Raw genomic sequence first — 25,152 nt, 5'->3', positions numbered from 1 at the left:
TCTTTACACTATATTTAGATATTTACAGATAAATCGAGTGGAAAAGAGGAAATTGCGAGATATTTACAGGGTTAATCGAGTAGAGAGAGAGGAAATTGGGAGATATTTACAGATAAATCGAGTGTAGAGAGAGGAGATTGGGAGATATTTACAGGTTAATCGAGTGGTGAGATATTTACAGGTTAATTGAGTGAGAGAGAGTGAGATTAGGAGAGAGAGAGGAGATTGAGATACATTTACAGGGTTAATCGAGCAGAGAGAGGAGATTGGGAGATATTTACAGGTTAATCGAGTGGTGAGATAGGAGACTGGGGAGATATTTACAGGTTAATCGAGTGGTGAGATATGAGACTGGGGAGATATTTACAGGGTTAATTGAGTAGAGAGAGAGTTGATCACGAGATATTTACAGATAAATCGAGTGGAGAGAGTGGAAATTGGGTGATATTTACAGGTTAATCGAGTGGTGAGATAGAGTCTGGGGAGATATTTACAGGGTTAATTGAGTAGAGAGTTGATCGGGAGATATTTACAGGGTTAATCGAATGGAGAGAGAGTTGATCGGGAGATATTTACAGGGTTAATCGAGTGACGAGATAGGAAGTTGGGAGATATTTATAGAATTAATCGGGTGGAGAGAGGAGACTGAGATACTTTTACAGGTTTATCGAGCAGAGAGAGAGAGGGGAGATTGGGAGATATTTACAGATTAATCGAGTTGATCGAGAAAGGATATTGAGATATATTTACAGATAAATCGAGTGGAGGGTGTGGAGATTGGGAGATATTTTCAGAGTGGCGATGTTGGAGATTGAGAGATATTTACAGGTTAATCAATTATCTCCGTCCCAATAGATACTGCTGTAGGACTACATTATAGAAATAATATACTGCTGTTGGACTACATTATAGAAATAATAAACAAATAGTTTGAATTTGTTTAGTGCTATTTTGTAAGCATCTGTATTTATCAGTGACCGGGTAATGAGACATTTAATTAGACATTATAATTACTTCTTTACAACAGTAAGATCACGGACTTAGTCCGTGATAAAATTCAGATATTCAGAAAAAAACAGATATTTCCCTCTACATCGCCAAGATAAACCTACGACGCCCAAAGTATGAGTTTTGTTTTCTATTGTTGAAATGCACGTAAAAGATAAATATCACAAATTCGCCAAATCTGCCTATAATTATTGAACTGAGAGCATAACAGAAATGTTCACACTGCTTAAAGCTAATGTGTGTTTGGATAACCGTATATAGATTTAAGTAGATTCTATGTTCGGCTATGACAGTAACTGAAATTCGTTTGATAGTTAATAAAATCGATCTAACAGCAAAGTATAGGCTAAAATCAAAGCTGGGATGATCTTACTAAAGCTGGTTTGGTGGTTATAGCACTGCAGTTATCAAACAACGTTAAGTTTATCTCAAATGTTGAAGCCGCCATTAGAAACGTAATGACGCCACATACAATTAAGGTTTGCTCTGCTACTTCATTCCATACGAGACAATTATTTTTTTTCGCGCACTATGTAGCCAGGAAAATACTTCCAAATGCACATGAAAACAAACAAATTTCCCAATTCGAACCCGAATTTTTTCTTTCATTTCTGTTTTTATTAGCAATCAGTTTTCAAATTGCACACATCTCAACAGGTGTAATAAGGTATTTGATGATACAATCAGGAAGTACACTTGATTATAAGGAAAAGAACCATTAAATATGCTAGATAATGGAATTTCAGCATTATAAAATCATTACTTTCGTTAGCATTTTACTTTCGTTGATTTCGTAGGTTCATGTACTCTTATTTCTCAAATTCATTAATACGCAAATTATGTTCCTCGAAATTTTGTTTGGGAAGCTTATAACCACAGCCTTGTCCTTTCGTCCGTTCTTTCGTGTCCGGAACGCAACTTTGACTAAAGTTAAGCAAGGATTATGAAACATTGTGTATACATTTGTCATACTAGTGATATGCAGTGTACCATATTCAAGGGCCGTTGACCCATTAAATACAAAGTTATTGCCTTGTTATAATTGCGTGTCCGTTGCATAACTATGCTTACATTTAAAGTACGATACTGAAAGTTGGTTTATACATTGTTCATGCTAAGACGATGCACAGTTCAAAATTCAGGGTCTGCAACCTTGGGGATCTAAATAGTTTCTACGTTATAGCTCAGATGTAAGCTCCTGTGATGGGGTCACACACCAGGGTCAATTCTTGATTTATAATTGTGTTTGTATTGTTCAGCATTTGGTGGTAAGTTTATGGGGTGGAATATAATCTGTTTAACAGTTATGATTAAGGAATCAAATTCGTAGAAGTGGAACAGGTCAGACAAAACAAAAGGACTGATTCCTATATTTAACTTTTTTAGATAAACTTTGCCATATTTCAGAAGAAACTATTTAATTAATGCTTCTACAACATTTGATTTAATTTTTTCAGTGACGCAGGTTCTAAGTGTCATTTGTTTTTTTATTAAAGTTTTTTCTTCCTAATTACATGAATGTTTTCCATCTGTTTTCATACATCACACACTTGTTTAAATACACTGTAGCTGATAAATAAAATTCCATTTTAGTTTTTACTCTTTTGTTTTTTGTTACAATATAGATACAGTCGTTATCTTCTTTTATTCTGTTTTATGTATTTTATACTATCAGAAATTGTAGGAGTTATATTTTGTTTTAATTCAAAGAAGATTTTATAGTATTTCCAAAGAAATACGCACCTAGGAACACAGGTGTTTGGTCTGTTTAGTAATTAAATTATTTGTGTTGAAACAACCACCGAGACGAAGTTGTCATTGCCCGTCTTCGGATGGGTCATACATACCTCACACATTCATATATGTTGAAAGGCGAAGATAATCCTTTGTGCATAGGATGTGATGAGCCATTCACCGTTAAACGATTTTTATTGGACTGCATTGACCTTCTGTCTACTCGAGAATGTTTTTATCGTAACATTACATGTCTAAAATCCCTTTTTGAAACTGTTGAGATTTGTAAAATTCTACATTACCTGATAGATGTTGGTCTATAAAATAGACTATGACGTACCATATTAATCTTTTGTGTTAACACACCCATTTAAGATTTTTCACATTTGTATTTTACCTTTTGGTTTGTTTAATGTTATTTCCTTTTATATCGTTGTGTTTGGTTACCGTTTGATGGCCCTAATGACCTTTTATGTGTTGACGGGCCGTTAATAATGTAATAATAATAGTTGATCTAATCATCCAGATTCAGTTTTTATTTAAGGGGATCTTCGTTGGATGATATTATTTTGAAGCGCGTTACTTTCCCAACATTAACAAGCCCATTCACTCCTAACATTCCGTCTTGTTGACCTTTTAATTGTACAAGGTGCGTGTTTAATAACTAAGAGTCGTGTGAGGTACAGAAGAATCTCGAAACATTAAAGGGTTAATTTGATAAATGTGCTCAGCAGAGCACATTCTTGGGAAGATTGATGAATATAGATTTTGATTTCGTTTTCATTGAACACAGACATGAGCACAAGCACAGAAGAGTCTGAGCATGAGAAGGTTTCGTAAATACGGAATCTGGTCTTATTCTTCTGGTACTCCTTCAGGAATCGCCATGTAAATCTTTTTTCATTCATATTTTGCCCTGGTTTGATGGAATTGGAGTTTGAATAATGATTATGTCGACATGTTGGTATTTTCTTTATACCATTGAGCGAGTGTTACTGGTGGACCGTTTTGTTCCGTTAAGCAATACTTACCTAGTAGCTTGATATCATGACTAAGAAAACAACAAATAGTATACTTGATGATTCGGCGCCCAGTATGAAATGGACTCCCTAGACAGGTCCGCATGAAGAATGACCTACTATTGGAATACAGTGTATCCCTCGGATTATCCTTAGTGACGTCATTAATTTTACACGAAACGCTGATAGTATTCTGAACTATAAAAAAATTGCACTCAGCAGCACAACATAAACGTGCAAAATTGATTAAGTCAATTAGACACTTCGGGTTATTTCAACATTTCAAAATGCGGTATAAACAACGGCAAAACTTATAATATCCAAATTATTGAAAAGAATTACAATAGTTTTCTCACTTATTAAGTTTATACTACCAGGCGCTTTGAGACCCTAAATTGTACTAATTTGTAGAATTACAAATGCTGTTTATGGTATTGAATGTACTCCGTGTGATTTAATGTATGTTGATGAAACTAAAGACAGTTAAAACAACATATAAATGTTCATCGTTGTCTGTGAACCACTGAGAGAGTCAATGTTTGTATAAACACTTCAATCTCCCGGAACATTCTATACTGCCGATAAGTGACCTTATGAAGGGAATAACTAACACAGTTAAAATGATTCCCCCCCAATATTGAGCATACCCTACCACCTACCATAGACAATATGAGGACCATTTTATTTATTATCCTTGTTGGCACTGTTGAGCCATAAGGCTGTCATGACCTTGTATACATTGTAGGAAATTTATCTAGTTCTGGATAGTTTTATTCACTCCACAAATATTAGCCACGGACAGAGGCGTTACAATAAATCAAGCGGATATGTTACCACGTTTGAAAATCTGATGGATACTTTACAGAAACTATTAAGTGTCCATCATGTAAGAACTACGTTTTATCTGCTTCCTGTCTCCCAGCTAACAAAATTATAAGTGAATTCAGCTATATTGTAATACTGCTCCTGGTGACATGAGAAACTAGCTGGGAGACTTCATTAAGTTATTGATATTGTTGCACAAATAAAGCTCTTTAAACCTGTCCGTAAAAATGGCTGTGGTCCCCCAACAACTCAAGATTAGATTATATAAACAACAACAATAGTTTACACCAGATCAAGTTACCACTCCAAAGAAGAAATATGCCTATATTTCCTACAGTTACTCCAAACCAATTGCATCCAAACTGTTCAACTACAAACTAATGCTACTGCAACTGAATGTAAATTACCTTAGGACTAGTCTCCCGTTCGCTTGTTCTGCCTCTACTTGTAACTATGGTCCACCTGGGTACTTAGCAAGTGGTAATCTAAGCATTAGTCAAACAGTGGAGCTACGAGAGCTATCCATGAAGGGCACTAAATATCGTGAGACCCAGTTCGTTAATGGAATATGAATTTCAAGATACTTTTTTTGTTGTGCCAGAGAATGGGCGCAACGAAAACATGCTGATTTAGATTCACTTTCTGAGTGGGCTAAGTTCATTCGGTCCATTTTTGTGAAAGAATTTGCAGCTTGAAATCTAAACTGAAATACAAGACAGGTCAGCTGTCCTCGTTCTTGATGTTAAATTAAAAAAAATGATAGTTTGGTGAAATAGTGAAAATAAATTATCAGTTTGTCTATTAATCAAATGTAACATCGTTGGTATGCTATGATTGGGGAGAATTTTTTCAACATTTAAACAACCTGTTCTGTTTGGTATCTTTATAAAGTGACGTAGATGACAATATCGTTACTGAAGGTCATTCTTATAAGTACTGTAAGTTTTATAAAAGTAATTCAATCTGAGGTCATGCAATCTCATCATTTCCAAACTTTAAGTCAGCTGATACCGAGAAAGGACCACACCAAACATATTTTTGTCCGTACGAAACGGCTTGGAATTTGAATAGACTCATCCAAATGTTTTATGTTATTGCATAGAATACCAGCATTCACTATTGAAGTACACAGATATTTGACTTTATTTCCTAAACCTCGAGCATTTGAAATGGCTATACCTTGAACACTGATATAAGAACTGCAATTGAGGTAATGGAACCCGGTCGAAACTGCTTTTTTCCTGCATGTTAAATGTCAAAATGTTGGTCGTAGTAACATATTGTAATGCTTGGAACATTAGCTCATTAACTGATTTAGTAGGCGGTACATGTCCCACTCAGTGGCGGTTAGACATAGCCGTGTGTGCTAGGGCGTGACGAGAGAACACGTGTACAGGTGATTGGTAGGGACTCTCTCTCTCTAGCTGGGACCCGAGAACTAGACGGACGTATACGTACACAGGTACTCCAGCTTATGCTGTTTTTTTAAATAAGTGATACTGTAAGGAGTTGTGTGCATCGGAAGCCTATGTTTTAATTGTTCATAATTAGTATTACATGTATGAAATACCTCAATTGACGCTACCACGTCTTACATTATTTTTTAACACTACACTCGGCATTACAATATGGTCAAGTGAAAGGTAAGCATTGCTAAACTGGGCTGGTGTTACGCTTTGAATACTGAGCCGCTTTATTGACCCTTCATGGTCTGGTGTGACGTCACTCCTAAGCGTAAGTCAGTGCGAACTCCGACTGGCTAAATATACCGACAGCATTATGTGAAGCGAAGGAGACAGTGAAACATTACAAACTCAACAATGCTTCTGGAATGGACGGAATCCAATATGAGGCCTTGACAAATTATACATGTAGTTGTATTAGAATGTTTTTCTCAATATTAAACGGATGTGTACCTGATAAATGGAAGTTGGGTCTTATTTATCCCATCGTCAAACCAAACTCTACTGATTTCCGAAATTCGCTTACATATCGTGGAATTACTCTACTGTGCACTCCATATAAAATTTAATGTTATATTTTAAATCATCGCTTTACTAAGTGGTTAGAGGATAACAATATTATTGCTGATGAACAGAATGACTTTCGTCGCCACCGGAGTCGTCAAGTCCATATCTATACTCTTTTTTCTATTATAAATAATCGTAAACTGTCGAAACTACCAACATTTGTCTGATTTTAAGACTTAAAAAAGGTTTTCGATACTGTGGATCGTAGCATAATGTAGATAAAGTTATAACGTCTGGAAGTAAACGGCTTCATGTTTAAGGCTATACGGTCCTCATATGATGATGTCTGGTGCTGCTTTTAAGTTAACGGCTTCCATACTTTTTTGGTTAAACGTCAAGATCGGCCTAGAAAAGGATGTTTGGCATCGCCAAAACTTCATATATATAAACGACCTTTTTGAATGCCTTCGTGATTTCAACGGTATCAACGTTGACGGCCTGGATATTACGTCATGGTGTTATGCTGATGAAATTGTACTTATTGCGTCGACGTCACAAAAACTCAAGAATCTCATGGACAGCGTGTCATCGTTGTGTAGAAAATGGAAATTTTCAGTAAACAATATTAAGTCGAATGTATTGCTCTTTCGTCATCCATCTCAACCTATAATAGACGCTGTTTTTCTGATGGGTAATGTGTCTATCGAAGTCAAAGACAAATATCTTGGTTTATGGCTTGATGGACACTTAACGTTCAAATTAGCGGTACAGGAACTTTAACAATCTGCTAGCCGCGCTCTCGGAGTCCTTATTGATCAATGCTTCTCAGCTGGAGGACTGACCTACAGCGTCTACACCAAACTGTTCGTGTCGCTTGTTCAACCCATTTAAATGTATGGCACTGGTAAGTGGGGCCTCTCAGAATAACGTTATATTAACAATATACAGAATCGTGCTATGAAAGTATTCTTAGGATTTACGGAAATACGCCTCAAATATTGGAACATGTGATAATATGGGCGGGTCGTCTTGTTTAACATAATCACGCTAGGAGGTATTGCGAATGTATACTCGTCTTCAAAACATTGATTTACATAGATTCTTACATAAAGTGTTTATTTACATGTAGATGATACAGAAATGTGGTAGAGTAACCTCTGGAGAGACAAGCCCAACAAAGGAAATAAACTTCAGCTTATAGACTATCCAAATCTGATACCATGTCATAACAGAAGTCATTTATCCCAACTGCAACTCGGATGTCTACCTCTTAAGATAGAAACTGACCGATATGTAAATTTACATGAGAACCAGAGACACTGACATTTTTTTTAAAAATGTTATAGAAAACGAAATTCATTTTCTCTTTGAATGCCTTATATATAATTTTGCATCGATTTAGCCGAATGGTTAACTCGTCGAACTTCGATTTGTTAGAAACGGTTGTAAACAACTCTTACACGTGCACTGGTCTGACAAAACCCGTTATATCACTGAAACGGAGTGAAGCGCGGACACGCGCTGTCCTACGACACACACAGGATATTTACCGTATACGTATGCACTTTGCTAAACCGGTGGCGATGTCGCTCTGGCCGGGTAGCTTTCCCATTCTATAGGCAGACAATATTTTTTAATTTACACTTTGAAAATTCACACGGTACGCTTTGACTTATTATCGAAATCAAAATAACAATAAACTTTTCAAGAAACACTTTGTAAGTGTTTTCACCTGTCAAGACCAGTGATACAAATGCCTAACGAAACTGTGAATATTCTGAAATTTGATTGATCATTTCTTCTGAACAAAATTAGCAGAAGTGAAACAATTCCATTTCAATTCAAGCTAAAAAAACAAAACAAAACATGAACACCAATTACGATGCAGACAAAGTTTTGGGTCGATATTCGGACTTTTACAACGTATGCGAGCGTGAAAACGAAGACATTTTCGTAACTCTTTCTCTGATGTTCCAGATACAGATAAGAAATTTTCTATAATCCCTTAGTAACGCAGTAGATTTGTCGTACATGTAAGGTAAAGCAAGTCCTCGATAATGAGAGCTGCCCACTTGATCCAAGTACAGTTTCTTTATTATTTGTATTTATAAACAAGTGTAATTTATATTTAAGGAGATGAAATGATAAATTTATTGTTATGTTTTATCTTATTTTACCTTCAGATCGTTCCGTATCAAAATTGGCAATTGTTTCGCATACGTACATGACCTGATTGCAACACACGAGGTCTGACAGATAAGTATTTGGACAATAACCTAATCTCGTGAGCTGCTTATAAACATTTAAAAATGAAATGGGAGCTATTTACAGTGTGTAATGAAAGTCCAGGGAACGGGAATTCTGGTAGCTTGAAGCCTATAACCGTAAAGGCCTTTAGATAGTACATTATTTCATAGAGATAATTTTTCTCTGTCATTAAGTTCTTACATTCAATTCCATGGTTGGTACATGGGTTTTCACTAAAACAATATGAGGTGTTATCGAATAAAATATTGAATACACATATAAAGAGAACTCGTCAAACACTGTATATATTTTAAGCGTCGGATCATTTCTCGCACACAGAAGTTTTCTTTTGTCGTGTCGACCGAGAAATGATATCACGAAGTTACATTACAACCATATACGGGCGATACCATTCCTTGGACCCTTATTGGTTAAAACCATTGCCTTCTCCTCTCGATGCCACGATATATATCACAATCCCACACTCAGCGGTCTATCCTAATCAATACCTCTCAATAACTCTGGTTTTGGACTCCCTGTTCGCAGCATTCGTCGTCCATGTGTTACGGTGTCATATTAGGAGAAAGAACAAAACATGTAGCTGCTGTCAGCAGTTTGTTAAACAACATTATTACCTTCTGAAGGATTGTGCGAGAAGTTTTATTGTCGTCTAAAACATCTGTTAACAACTATTGCAACGCTTTAAATAATATCACGGACTTCATATGAGATGTGTGTACGCCTTTGGTTCCTCTAGAATGTTTGATGTTTATTGAAATTCCCAATTGTTTGCCTCACTAACTCTAGATAACAAATCTGTGATGAAAATGGTAGAGAATTATTAAGCGTTGTGTTATCTGTGGATTAATATAACGGATATCGGTGTTAATTCTGTATTGAATCCTGTAATCAACGTTGGATATGGACACGGCTTGACAGATGACAAATGTGCAAGGTAACATGCTCATCGGTGACCAGAATTATCTTTCAGTACGTAACCAAGTATGAATAGGGAGCAAGTCTTGCAGCACGTCGTTTACCAGTACAAAGTGACCAGAGACAACATTCTTTAAAAAATCTGTATATAAACAAAAATGTGTTTAGGTATAAAAACCAAATTGTCAAGGGTAGAGGATGTTAAACATTATAAAGCTTAAACTTGTAGATAGTACTTTCGAAATATAGGAGTATATACCATACAATGGTGATATTATTTATTCAAAAATACGTATAATTGATATTTGGTTTTTTTTATTAATTCTGTTTCTAAATGACATTTTTAATTCTAGCAAAGTAATCAAACATGAATATTACCCGTTTTGAATATTAGGGATAGGTAAACGACGCATTGTAAAACTTGTGCTGTGATCATGTGTGTTTGATGTATTTTGAAATATATAATGATTACCTGCAATTGACATATTATCTACAGGGAACAAATTATTCAATATACTGTATTAGCGTATTTGTTCCTTGAGCCGACTTCATATTGTTCTCCTCAATGAAATTCTTGCATAATGCTACGAGTGTTAAGGAGGTATTGTTCATTACTTGTCACTCCTTTATGTTGGGCGATACCATAGTCTAGAGATAAGGGAGGACATGAAACAAAGGGACGTTAGAGGTGTGTCGGTTGTCTCCGTTGCATGGTTCCTTCTGACAATGTTATTTGTTTCAACTTGGAATGGACAATTTTTTTAGTGAAATTTCATTGAAAAATGATTCAAAGGCGTGTTTCATTCAAAACGAGCTCACCAAACTTTTTGCGTGTTCCCAGAAAATTATATCCGTCCTAATGTAATACAAGAACAAAAAACGTTTATAGGACCATAAATAATATAAAACCAAACTAAACTATATCTCGCCTACACCAGGAGGCCGTCCGTGAATTTCCATAACATAAGGTTGGGAGTGGTTTCTATATTAAGATATAATATTGTTTCCTTTCTGCGTATTACCCTCAATTATAGATCTTGCGTTTCAAGCTATTATATTTTCACATACGCGATGACGCAAGACAGGTGTTTCCGGCGTCAACATTGTTCAGGAAAATAATAAATATTATTATATTATTATAAGCAAAATGATATTATTACATGTTTTTAACTGAGTTTTAAAAATATAACTGATAATCAGTCGTGATATGTTCACGTTTTGCGTTTATTTCAACATTTAGCTTGCTTTCTCTATGCACAAAAGCCAACATAACGCTACTTGGAATATACTTATAGTTATCGAAACATTGTTTAGATCATGAGTTTACCTACAATTTACTGTTTGTTGGACTCGAGCGGGTTATTTTTTTTATCTAGAGATAATATTGTGAAATGCTGAGAATTTGAGCTTTATTTCTCTCGAAGTATTTAACTGCCATATCTAAACATATAATACATTTATATTTGATCGCCCGATACTCCTTACATATTACGATTTCCATCTTATTGACTATAACTTTGACTTTTAAGCTTTTCGTTTCGTTCTGTGCTGATCTTTACTTCTCCAAATTATTTACGCTTTTTTAGCTGAACTAGAAATATACTTGTATTAATGTATGATCACCCAAACACACATTTTATATTCTGGTTTTCACATACAGTTAACTATTGACTTGACATTGTTGATTAATTGGCTTCTGTGAAAGACTTCCGTTCTATCTCAATGTTGAACTTGATTTCTATCAATGATTTTAAGATGTGAAAGCCAAATCTGGAGTACCCTTATATATCAAAGTAGGGCCATTCTAACACAAATTTAAGATGAAGAATTTCACCTACAGCCAAAGATTAATTGGACTCTGTTAATAATCATTAAGTATTCCGTTTAACTGTACATTGTGCTCAATTTGCCCCTCTTTGAACGCTTTACAGGCTTTGAATCCTGATGATTTTGAGAAGCGGGGACTTCAGATACATGTTATATACATGATTATTTCTACTCTCCTTGGTTTTACTTTCTCCTTACTTTTAATAGTAAACAAATACTATAGAATGCAGCATAACCAGTCCAACGTTAAGCAAGATTCACAGGAAATTTAAGTGATGAACCAGTGACAGGTCCTGATAATGACCCTTGGTTTGTTTTTAGAAGGTTCGCCAGTGTGTTTGAACATTCTTGCTGTGAAGATATTTAAAAAAAAATTACATGGTCGTACGTCATTATACAGTAAAGTAATCATTATTCTCGATTATCCTTACTTTTTCTATTTCCTATTTTTACGTATAAAATTACCAAGCAAATAAAATGTTAAAGGTAAAATATCAACGCTGGAAAGACAAAAGGACGTTATCACAAATACAAATTATACAGTTATATATTTCAAACAAGATGTAGCCATGTATTATAATATTTTACGAGGTTAAGCGGTATCTCTCAGGTAATCTAGATGTTTTTGTGTGTTGACGGTTTCAAACTGAGGTATATCCATGTGACATACCACGTGTGCGCTGACGGTCTATGGAATCTTAATGATCTGTTTAAGGATGGGCAAGGACAACCACATCCGCGGTTTTCTCGTTAATATACACTAAGTTTTTTTAAAAAATCATTCTGCCACAATGAGGGTTGAAATCTGTAAAGTGAAATTCAAAATCAGCAAAATAATTTAGTAGTGTCTCTTACGACCTGTACATTCATTACACGGTAACGGTTTATGGGTATGCTGCTAAGACTTAAGAACAAAGTAGGACTTTACCATTGCTCTTGATACAGAAATTGTTTGGTGAGGACAAGCCATATAGTGATAATGCAACCAACTGATGCTACAGCTATCACAATCACTGCTGAAACTACTCGGAATATATGAAAAAATCATCGTTATTCGTTGTGCAAATATGTCGAAAAATGGTAACACTTCACTTGAAATATATACAGAAAGGTCATCGCTGATCATGCGTCTCAGTATTTTACTAAAGTGGATAATATTTTTCAATACTAATTTAGAATTATATATAGAAGAATTTATTAATTAAAATGCATCACACAGCTTTTTCGTCCATATAGGACTTGTCAGTAATCATAAGGGATCAAATCTGCACTCGCAATGGCCAACATGTTGACCGAATTCTGTGTTGTTAAAACATGTTTGGTTATGTTATTGTATTTACATTAAGCGAATAATAACAAGTAAGATTGTACAACACCAGTCATGATTGTTGGTTATACGAATTGAAATCAGTAATCATGCTCTAAGAAGGATTATCAACGAGGCATTCGATTCAGTGTGTTTTCCCGTCGACGTGTTCCGGCAACGCTAGCAACAATTTGTTCCAATCCCATGGTTTGTTGCTGGCAACGCACAATGTCCGAAATAAATAGAACGATTTGTCAATATATCATCAGTAAAGCTAATGCAACTGTGACTCGGCTTACTTTTGCTATGAAATTAATGATGAGGAGTTGGTAAATACATGACTGTTATTGATAACAGAAATTGATTAACTGTCCATCGTAGGTGTTAATCTGATTTGGACAACAAGGTCAAGACACAGATCCTTCTACATCAGCCGCTTACCTCGGTACTTTGCTTTAACGAAAGCAAAAAGGAAAACGTTTATTTACAAAGATGTATGATAAGGCGACGATTTTCAATTTTGTACATTTATGTTTATGCATCCTCAACCAATGGTGTTTACACGGTGCAGTTGATTCGATATTCAAAGGCCTTGTTCTCAGTATTACAAGTTTCGTACAAGATGCTGGTTTCAAAAAAAAAATGTTTTTAAAATAATAATCTATTTCACACAACTTGCGCACAGATGACTTATTTCGTTGAATGGTCCTATCGTGCGATCGTCGTGCATACGTTGTGCGATCCCAAAACTGTATTTCCAGAAACAAATAGCAATGGAAAATCAAATCACACAAAGAATTAATTTACAAGAGATATTAAGGTAAATGCATGTATCGACTATCAAAACAAATTGAAATGTAAATAATTCAAACTTCGCGGAACGTAAGTTGATTGATCAAGTACTTCATGGGAAATAACCACAAATTTCTTATTTCAAATCCGAGACATTGGTCTTTTAGTCATGCCTGTCTTACGTATTCATCCTAAGCTTCATTGTTGAGTACGGTTTGGTTGATATATAAAGCGGACATTTCCTAGGTCCACAAAGATATAAAGGATAAAGAGAAATACTCGTAAGCTAGCACGTTTAGTTGTTTTCCTTGTTTCTGAAAACCTTTTATCTAGTTCACATAGAACAAGGGTACACAAGTTTAGAGTGATTTTAGAAAGAGAACGGATTATGGAAATTTGATAATTCATTACTCAATCAGACAGAATATTTAGATCTGGTTAAAAAAGTTAATTTGGCAAATGAAGTGGAATGCGCTACCCCTGTTTATATTATTGACAATGTCTAAGCCATTCCTGACACTGAAAGAGGATTTATTGTTTAAAATTCTTCTGATGGATATCAGGCAAATATTGTTCAAATTGAAAGATACAACAGCAAATCTTTCATGAAACTAATACTGAAACTTTTTGTTTCATTTTGTTAACAGAAACTGTCAAAAACCGTACTAAAATTGTAAAAGAGTGTGGCACTTTAGTCTCCAATTGCATGGATATTTGAAATGAAATACGATATCTTAGGCAAAATTATAGACATTGGAATTCAATTTCAGCATCCCTTTAGAAATATTGGAATTCCAAATTTAGATATCGCAGACCTGAATTTATTTCTCTAACTGAGACTTTTTTTATGTATAATACTCAACGTACCGTCAACAACTAATGCCATTTAAAGACGGCCTCCTGGTGTATGGGAGTTAAATGCATGTGCTGAGTTGTGTGTTTTGGGAGGCTGTGATTAGTGTAAGCTTTCTTGGGAAAGTGCAGAAGCAGAACTGAAGCCAACTTTATACTATTTCCTCGTCCGGGTTTTAAGATGTTTTGGAAACAGTTAACTACTTTCATTGTTAGATCAATTAATGACGATTAGTTGGAGTTACTTGCTAATCTAATGGTTATAAGCCACATTAACATTTTGAAAAAAAAAATGATGAAAATTTCTTGTTTAAAATTGTTAATATATGTGATATAGTTTCTGGGACTATAGTCTGGAGAAGAAATAGAGATTAGCAATACTTTACCTTCACAATTCAATACGGCCGTTTGTCAGACATTTTCTTCTTCTTTGGACCGCTCTCAAATTTCACGACCTGCATGGTTTTTTTTCTCATTTGTAACCTCCGTATAAAGATTAATCAAAATTCCTTGAGAAATTGCCGTTTTTAGAACAATAACTGTTGGATATCAAATGTTCCAAAATAAGACATCAAACAAACACAACATATAATCTCTTTATAAAACGGTGTTCTGAAAATTATGTTATTTTACTATTCCACATACCCTATCGACCTTTCGCTTTTAAACAACATTTTGCACATTGTGAAACAATTTAAAGTCAAGAGTGACATACCGATCAAAAGCTATATGCAAACTTCAGATTGCATTTGATTAAGGAGTTCTTTTGGTGAATGGGCTCCCTGTTATATAGACTGGAACGAAGTTATCATTGACCGTTTTCGGAACGGACATAAATATGTTCAACATTCGTATATACTGACGAACGGAGTCAAAGGGCAGACAGGAAGGAAATACAATGGAATATTGACGTTACGGAACAACCGCGCCGGACTGCATCGGAAGCCATATTGAAATACAGAGGAATAATGCCTTTTTATAGCGAGAAATGAAAAAAGTGTATGTTCTTTGCTTTGGAATTTTAGGTCATATCAAAAATACTGTTTTGGCGGTATCAAATACATGTTAAGCAAATCGATAACGTTTTAATTTGGACATTTCAACATGACACGTTTTCGGTCACATTAGAGGGCATAGAATTGTAGAGAATTGCATTTGCTTATCAAACTCTTCTCAAAACTTTTTCTTAACGTCTCCTTCGCTACTGACTGCCTTTGCCTTTTAGTTCAAGTTGGTTTTACAAATGGTGTTTCCTAACTACTTTAAGTAAACACTGACCTGAAATGCCTCAATTTGATCACAAAGTTTGTACTAATTCTATTTAATGTCAATGGTATCCAAGGCATTATGCACCGCATTTTAAAGAGCAAAGTTTGGATAGAATTGGATTTTGTTCCAAACCCCAGTACCTTACGAAACACATCCGACGAGCTGAGCATCTCAACATCGCTTTATAGTGGCATCACCTTTAAATGTCAACATCAACACAATGAAAGTTCTTTTGTGTAGCGTTTCAAAATAAATCTTAAAGGCCTTGGCATTTTGGGCTTACAATACACCTGTAATAGACACATTGCTCCAAAATGTTAATTCAGGAATGTACAGTTCATGTGATGATCATTAGTCAGTTATCAAGTGCCACATTTAATAACCGTTTTATATCGCGCTTTAGTACAAAACTTAAAGCCGTTTATATACGATTCAGTTATGTCAAGTTTGTATGGGGAGAATGTCAACAGCTCGTAATGTAATATATCTTCTACATTGCTACCACATTCAGATGAAGTCAAGATTTCTATAAACCTTATGAATGTATAGTTTTAAGTGTTGCTTTTAAAAGTAATTATTGAGAAGTCTATTAGCGTTACAATGAATAGGCCTAGAATCACATTGGGATCATAGGGACAGATTTTCCGAAATGAAATGCCCTTGAACAATATTGAAGGTCAAATTATTGGAATCACTAAATCGGCTTTTTCTTATTAATGGAAACTCAAAGAAACCATGATACTTTGTGGATAAGTGGTAACGTCCAACAAGGACTGCAGAAAAGGCTTCTCAATTTATTAAAGGTCAAAGTGGGCAAAAATCTTACCGAAACACTCAGAATCATAGTATTTTATTAAAAATAAAATTTCTGGAAAGAAGCTCGACAAAGAAATAATCTTGAAAAACATTCAAGGTCACAAAGGCCAAATTGTTCACGCTCGATAAAAAAATTATTTAAAAAGAGGTATGAGAATCATTTGAATTTTAGGTCACATGGATAAAACCCAACAAAGTTTGTTAAAAGCTATGACATTGTCTCATTTTTACGGGATCAGGGATTATATAACAAAGGCTTAATCAGTTTCTATTCCGAGGATGATGCATGGCAAATGTAGTGAAATGAATTACCCTGATATGGATTCAATGTGACAATGATATATTTACACACCCTAATGCCTAATTAACCGATATTACATCATATTTGTCTAATTGCTTCCTCGGATGATCCCCAACAAAGATTTCAAAAATAAATGACCTTGACCATATTAAAGGCTTTTGTGGTAAAATTTCTTCAACCACTGATACAGATATGTTTTCTAATGTTAATGTATCAGATAAAATGGTGTATGTTAGGCGAGGATTGCAGGCAAATTTATAGGGTGATACAAAACCAACAGGAATAAGTCCGATTTCAACACAGACGAAACTATTTTAAACCAGATATCAGCAGATCCCTTTTGAGTCCGGAAAGGTCGATGGATTACTTCGCCTGTAATAAGAGTACTCTCCCGCAAAATATAATTGAGATAGATAGAACTATCTATTTCTTTTATTTGTTTTTAAAACATCATTCGATTTGTTTTGTTGCCTTACGGGGTTGTTATGGTCGCAACGGCCAGGATCAAAGAGTACAGGTGTGAAGAGAGAAACCGAAAGTAGAAGTGAAACACAGAGAGAGCATAGAGGGAAAGATCAATATCCCAAGTGTTACAATGTACAATGGGAATAGCAGATCTATTTTCATTTGGTCTTTGTCGCTTTTGTAGGAGCGGAGAACTTGCAAGAGCGAATTATGCCACGTCATGAATAAAAATTGATTTGACGGAATTTATCAAAGCCAGTCTTATAGTTAAATCATGTTGAAGAGTAATTCGGATATGGATACCAAGATAAGACTCTAATGAATTCACGAGGCTTGCCAATTTTATGAGTTGTGACCGCTTCTTTATATTCAATTTACTTTTAAGTGAAAATGATACAACGCTGATAATACATATATGCAGCCCGACTACCTGTCATTCGTAATAAACTATTTAAGAAGTTCGATTTATGAAAAGCTAAGCAAGAGCTTATTTTGATCATCACGTAAGTCTCGCAGTTTCCTTTCACTGTAGGCAGCCAATTAAGTTTATCTTTAAGGTATCGTGAGCATGCTGATAATCTAATAAAGGTCAAGGTTACATCTTTGCAAAGATATGTCACAACCTGTTGTCATTCTTTGAGTTGTATTGATAAATTGATTCTGTCTCTCATAAATATTAATCTTAGAAATATTTTAAAAGAACTGAGAAGAGACGTTATCAACTGAAGATTGAGATTGTGAATGCCATTGCTCAACATTACCTGTAGAGCCGAGATTGAGCAAACTTCAATTGAAATAGTTAAAAAAAAATCCACAAATTTCTGCAAAATATTATCAAAATAAAGATTTTCACGGAGACTCTTGAAATGTAAAACGAGTATAAGACCATGAGTTTGAAAGTGAAATTCAATATAACTGTTCGCAAGCAGCCTACCTCAAACACACGATCGTAACAAATGCACTCACCTCGCACCTATGTGGAAACAATTCTAACACAGAAACAGGATGTTATCAACATGAAAACAAACTGCATGTAATCAAAAATGTTTTTTCAACGGATTTCATTGATGAAGTAGAGCATACTATGCAGCACTCGGTCTTCTCCGTTTACATTATCCAATGATTCCGATTTTCATACCTTGTCATCATTTGCATTAAAATTGAAATAGTGATATGTGTTGATACCGGGATAAGGTATACATTTCTCAGATATATAGATCATACATGTACATCAATATATCGGAGAAATGAAAACGACCGAACCACCATAGTCCATGATAAAATTCATTCTTTCTTTTATAAATGATCACATGAAAGAACACAATCCGCAATGGTTTAGAATAGTTCCGTAGTTGTTTTGCAAAATGTTGTACAAAACGAACAGGACTAAATTTGGGACTATACAATATCCATTTATTGTCGTTTTGAGAAGAACCCCACATAAACCCAATCCCGATTTTCAAGGTATTGCAGTAAACTTGCTTCTCGAGTTGTTAACTTTTATCTGAAGTGACTATTGTATGATTCATTTGTCGATTTTATTTTTGTATTTCCAGGTAAATCGATCCCATATCTTACCATGTTCAAAGGACGGTACTTCTGCAACGATCTTCGACTTTGTTTACAATCTTCTCAAGAATTCTGGCGTGCAAATTCCCGAGAATACGACAACTCCAAACTGTACGAGTACGGACGTATGGCTTCCCCAAGGAGAAAGCGTCGAAGCCCATATGGTCAACAAAGCTGGCAGGATGTTCTTCGCATATGTCACGCCAATAATACTTTTTATAGGCATACTGGGAAACTGCCTATCTCTAAATGTCTTTTTATCGAAGAACATGCGTGGCTTGTCGGCAAGTACATATCTCGCAGCCATTTCCAGTTCAGACCTCCTCACTCTAATCTTCTACGTCAATGTTGAATGGTTAAGAAGGGGTTTGGTGTATTTAAACTCTGATGTACAGGTAAAATTTTTGGATACGACCGGTGTTTGTCAGTTTCAGCTATATATGTCTTACGTTTCACGTTTCTTATCTGCTTGGCTGGTCGTCGCATTTACAGTGGAAAGGTATATTGGAGTGTGTCATCCACTCAGGCGTAGGGATATCTGTACACCAAGCAGTACCCGTCGAATTATCATAACGACCTCGTTTGTGGCAGTTCTGTTGGTTATCTACAAACCTGTGTTGAGTGGTGTTCACAATGGATCCAGTGAAGGGCATCCTTATTGCACAAGTGATCCTAGTCATGACTTTCTATCATTTGTATTAGATAGCATTTTCGCAGTGTTGATAACACTTGTACCCTTTCTTTTCATAACAGTTTTAAATGTTCTTATAATCAGGAAACTATTTATCAGGAACAAACGACAGAAAGAATGCAAGGTTGTGACTGAAGAAAGTGTGATAAAGCTGGAATTTACGGTCATACTTTTGGCTATTTCGTTTTGTTTCGTTGTGTTTAATGTTCCATTTTTTGCTGTGTGGTGTCGAAACTTTCTTCATTCCAAATATGTCTACAAATCCGTAGAACAAGACATGAGTGACGACATCGAGTATTGGCAAGGTATATTGTACATAACACGAACTATTTTTTACATGAATTACTGTATAAACTTTTTCCTTTACAGTATTACCGGTGCTTACTTCCGTCGTGAAGTACGTATGCTTTTTGTTTATAGACCTTCAGAGTTACGTGGTTCATACAGTAGATGTTCTCGTATCAACTCAAACTCACACACGCCCCAGTCGTGGGTTTGACGTATATGGGTAGGCATGAAATGTGTCACACGGGCATTCAATAATACAAGGTCTTATCTATAGTGTCAAAGACCTTTCCTACCATCACGTACAACTTTGCAATTACTGCATGTTATTCGATTTTCCTCATTCGTACAAGACGGAATCAATGGTCAAGGGTAAATGCAAATCAAAGGTAATGATTAAAACATAAAACAAAAGACACTTCGTGTATCGTTTGCATTCGATCAATACGCTTTATATCGGTCTGGAATTAATTTGCAACAACACATCTATACAATTAAAATCGTTCGCAAACGTTTCATACTCGTTTATAAATTCCATCCATTTCGTCACGTATTCAGTCATTTGTGATTATCTGAATTACTTTCAATTAGAAAATTGTCAAATAAAAAATAAACAGTAAATGTTGCTGTTAACTTCAAGACAGTTCTGCACTAACCGAGTCTTTAAGTGCGTACATATAATTTGGACAAAACGAAGTGCAAATATCTCGTTTTAACTAAAGTGCATGCTGCAATCGACAACCTTTATTCGATTATCATTCGTCTTTTGACATTTGCCTCTAAGACGTTCTTCGTGCAAGCCGCTTTGACAGCATAAAGCGATAAGTTTTTCTTTGGTATCACAATAAAATGAGTGAACAAGAACAGAGAATAATTACTTATTTCACTTTATCTAACTCCGTATGTACATGTAAGCATGTTTATTGACTAGAGACGTGTCGTCAATTAAGTGTAAGTAATAGAAAACTAAGGCTGCCTCAATAGCAACTATTAGGCTGTTCCGTGATTTTTATCCACAGCTACGGTCTCGGGAAATTAAGTTAGTGTTGATTTACAAAAGAACATCCATCTAAGCAATCGAAGTGATGATGCTACTCTACGGCTTCGAATGCTTGCCGTCGCTATTCAACGCAATTACCATATCATGCTTTCCCAGCAGGGAATTGCAAATTTAGGATTTATTCTCTGGGTCTTCATTGCAACAACATCGTATGATAACACCATAATGAACCATATTAAAAGTGACGGCTGTTAACTGCAACAGTTATCCTTGGGTAGTCTAAATTTTCTTCAGTATACATTTTACAAGAATGTTGTGAATGCTGAATTATTCAATATTCATTTAATTGTCTGACTATTGAAGGTTAGCGCCTCATGTCGCTGTAAATTACGACATTGTTGCTCTTTTTAGTAACATGTTTCGAATGCACGCTTATCTTGCAGCCTTATTCTGTTGAATCTTTCTATATGAATTTGAAATAGATTACTGACCGTAGTTTATAAACTTGATGTCAAGTATAAATTGATACTTAAAACAGTGAAGCCCACGCTATTTACGAATATCTGGAGTTTTTACCAAGTTGATTATAAACTCATTGCTGGGCTGTAGATATCATTGTAATAACCATAACAATAAACAATTTGGAACCTAATTTTTTTCTGCAATCGGCGTGATTGGATGAAAGCATTTTCAATTGCGAAGGCCTGATTAGAACTTGACGAAACTGAAAATATGTTCGTTTTTCCGATGAAATTATAAAGTTTTATTAGAGAAATATGTCAGACATTGAAATGGCTTGAATACACCAGATAAGGTGCCGTTTTAATCTTGCAGAGTAAAGAAGGAAGTAAATTGTTTAGTATTTGTTCGTTATAAAACCATAGTTCTGCCAATCAATACACAACTGACACTATCTCAGGATGCATAGCACTTATGTTGTTAATTAGTTAGGGTGAGATACCTATAACCTTAATCATCAAATCAAAGCAAGCAATGAAAAATCATATTCAGTAAACATCTCCCTAGTGAATTTTGTATAAACTTTGATATGTGTCTCAGGGAAGCTAATGTGCGTTACTGTTGATTAAGTAAAGATAAAGGTTGCGTTCATCTTATTCAATGTATAATTGACTTTTTAATCTAGGAAATTAATGTAAATAAATGAAATAAGGTAATTTTTGTATTTGAACATTTTATCCTTTTTGTAAGATCATGTTTCGACAGGGCTGTGCAATGATATGAATTAGATCATTGCATCATGCTTATCATTAACATATTCAAAATAGCGTCCTAGATTATTTTGTTAAAATATATTTTTGGTGAAGCACAATTTGCAATCATTCATAAATTTATCTTTTTGAATTTGAAGATTTTAAATTTTACTTATATTAACGTGCAGTCAACAGCTATGGTCAGTGCCTCATTGAAATAGTGTGGAATTGGGGCCGAATTGGTAGTACCACCACACTGAAGTATATTGCCGGAATTTCTCTACAAGGCCCCTAACCCAAGCACATTACACTAACGACAGATAGACAATTAGTATAACAGTCCAATATTTTTCTTAATTACTCGGCCAGTGTAGAGAGTCCAAGCCTTCCTCACATGGATAAACTAAAATCCCAAAAGAGAGGTATTGTCCCTGGACACATTAGGACAGGTAAAATTATAAAATGTGACGATACACTTGCATGCAATAACAACAATCTTGTGTTTTGAACATTCCTTTATTATACGGGGCTCTTAGATATAAATTACATATTATACCTCCCTGACTTGTTAATGAATGTAAAAGTCATGCTTTCACAACATATGTGGATATGAACCGAATAATGTAATCTTTATTGAAAAACCTACCTATATTGCAGTTTTAAATTGATCTTTTAGGCTGTTGGGACATATCACTGCACACTATAATTTGCCATGAAAACAGTGATAGCAATCCACTATCCTTGAGTTGTCGAGTAACATTCGGATTCATAAATATCACACCGATTAAAGAGTTGTTGCGATGCATATAGCCATAGACACTCGACAATTAGCTATATAATCGCGACCCTGCGTTAATATACCAGATATCTGATATAATTACATAAAGTATTCTGAACATGCATCCTTGCTTGTAACTAGAGTTGTATATAATGGTAGGACTTCATGTCTGCCCTGGACACATCATGCCTATCCATACACAGATGTTGCATATTTTTGTATATTTTATAAACCACGATCATTATTACAATTATACTGCCAAAAATAAGAGACTCTCATTTTTAAAGACGATTCTTATTACATGTGATACGAGATGCAGTTAAGTCAGAGAAAAAAAACAAAAGAAAAACGACTGATGTTATATTGATGTTAATACTGAGTAAATATCGTGTATACAAAGACGTAAACATTAAGCGAATGGGTTGTTTTAACATGTGATGTATTACAATGCATACTTTTGATTTTCTTTTTAACGAAAGTTATCAAAATCTGATTAGCTGAACGAAAACAATTCTTGAACCTAGGATATTCAGAATCTAGACGTTTCAAACTTTGAAAGACGTCTATTGATTTTAACTTTTTATTCCAACAGCAATCGAATTTACGAGAAATGAGTATATTGTTGTATAATGATAACATTTCTGTCAACTGGAAATTGCAATTAAATCTAAATGAAAAAAAAAAAAAAAAAACTAAAACTAAATTTTGGATCTAATTGAGAAGTTTTCCTTATCTCAAATATATCCTAATCCTACAAGTTTACCAAAATATTTCACTCTCCTAGGAAAATCGATATCCACTGAAGTTGAGAGCTCTTCAAAATGAAGAAACTTCGGACATCAGTTTCGGCTCTAAATTTTGGAATCGGATGTTTTGCTGATATTCTCAGTTCGTGTTACACCGGAGATACACGTCATGTTCTACTCAATTTTGTATCCTGACGCATTGTTTATGGGATTCACTGACACCGATGTGGATTTCCATCTTTAACAGGATATAGAATTGTGTCTTCTACAAAAGGAACATGTTTTACAGTTAAATTCTGCTTGACATCTTCACGTGAAAATCTCCTTAAGAATTTGAATACTATAATTTGTTGCTATTAGCCATTGCTTGAATTAAAGCTGCGGAATGCCAAAAACAGTTGCAAATAATTGAATCTTTACAAACGAAATCAAAATTAAAACAGACTAATCTGAAGGTTTTTTTTTAACTAAACATGATGTGTTTGGATCCATTATGTGTAAAATGTTGTTTGAACTTAGGACTATTTTGCTATAAGCTGCTATTCAAATCCGAATATTTGAAAGTCACTACGAAATTCCTTCTATACAAAAGTATTGTAGATATAGAAACAGTGAAAATTATCATTCTGTCGTCGAAGCATGAAATAAATGTCATCATCACATTCGCTCAAAAACAATGATGAGTCCATTCTTAATACTCCTCAGAAAAGCGGAGTTGAATGATTATACTGATTATAATACCATTATAAGACTTGACATTTTTGTGATATTATTGTGCTGTTAACCGTTAAATATTCTGTACTGTCATCTTTTCATGTCAACATTGTTAATATTATGTCTTTAGAAATTACTAAACATCATTTCACTGACAGCAATTTTGTGGGTACAGTGCATTGTTGTTTTAAGATATGCGTGTATATCTTTACTTCATCTATTCACAAATATGTTTGTCTCATTGAGGGTTCGTATGACGGCTTTGTGATGAATGTTGTAAATCCATTGATATCTATACAAATGAAATGCCATCATTTTATCAGAATGTTCAAACGACCTTTTTGGTGATGTTATATGTTTGTTTCTTGTCGACATGTCATGTTGACGTTTGTTTTTAGCTTTGATTGAAAGCAATTAATGTAAAGATTTTTATGGAAATTCAAATCCTAGTTGTGATGCTTAAGATTTTATTTCTTCTTCCTACTTTGAATCGACCGTTTTCTTTTCTTTCTTGCTATTTATTTATGTTCTTTATTCTGTACTCATGGAATTCTCCATTTCTTGATAGCAACACCCCTGCATCCCCAAGCGATGGAGTTTATATGTCGCAGTTGATTTCATATTAAAGGGCCCGTTTCCGTTATCTCGATTTTCATGCACGAAGTCGTCAACTGACGGGGAAACTCCTACCCAAGGTTTCAAAAGATGCAGGGTAGTAAAAATTATTGGTAAATTTTACTGTCATCACAGTGGTCTCATTGAGAAATATTTCATTCCTTTGTGCAATATGA

General features: G+C 34.8%; 1 protein-coding gene across 1 annotated transcript in view; it reads left to right on the top strand.

The window, feature by feature from the left end:
- LOC132545331 (probable G-protein coupled receptor 139) overlaps positions 1-20,126 on the top strand; it is a 48,318-nt gene extending 28,192 nt beyond the window's left edge. Inside the window, exon 2 of the mRNA XM_060209008.1 lies at positions 18,924-20,126. Within this exon, the coding sequence (XP_060064991.1) occupies positions 18,924-20,126 (1,203 nt within the window). The remainder of the gene's footprint in view (positions 1-18,923) is intronic.
- Positions 20,127-25,152: the final 5,026 nt, after the last annotated feature.

The sequence above is a fragment of the Ylistrum balloti genome, unplaced genomic scaffold (assembly GCF_031769215.1).
Source record: "Ylistrum balloti isolate Yb309-2 unplaced genomic scaffold, AGI_CSIRO_Ybal_v1 Utg369840, whole genome shotgun sequence".
Lineage (NCBI taxonomy): Eukaryota > Metazoa > Mollusca > Bivalvia > Pectinida > Pectinidae > Ylistrum > Ylistrum balloti.
The sequence above is the reverse complement of the archived record's forward strand: the minus strand, read 5'-3'. Positions and strand labels throughout refer to the sequence as shown.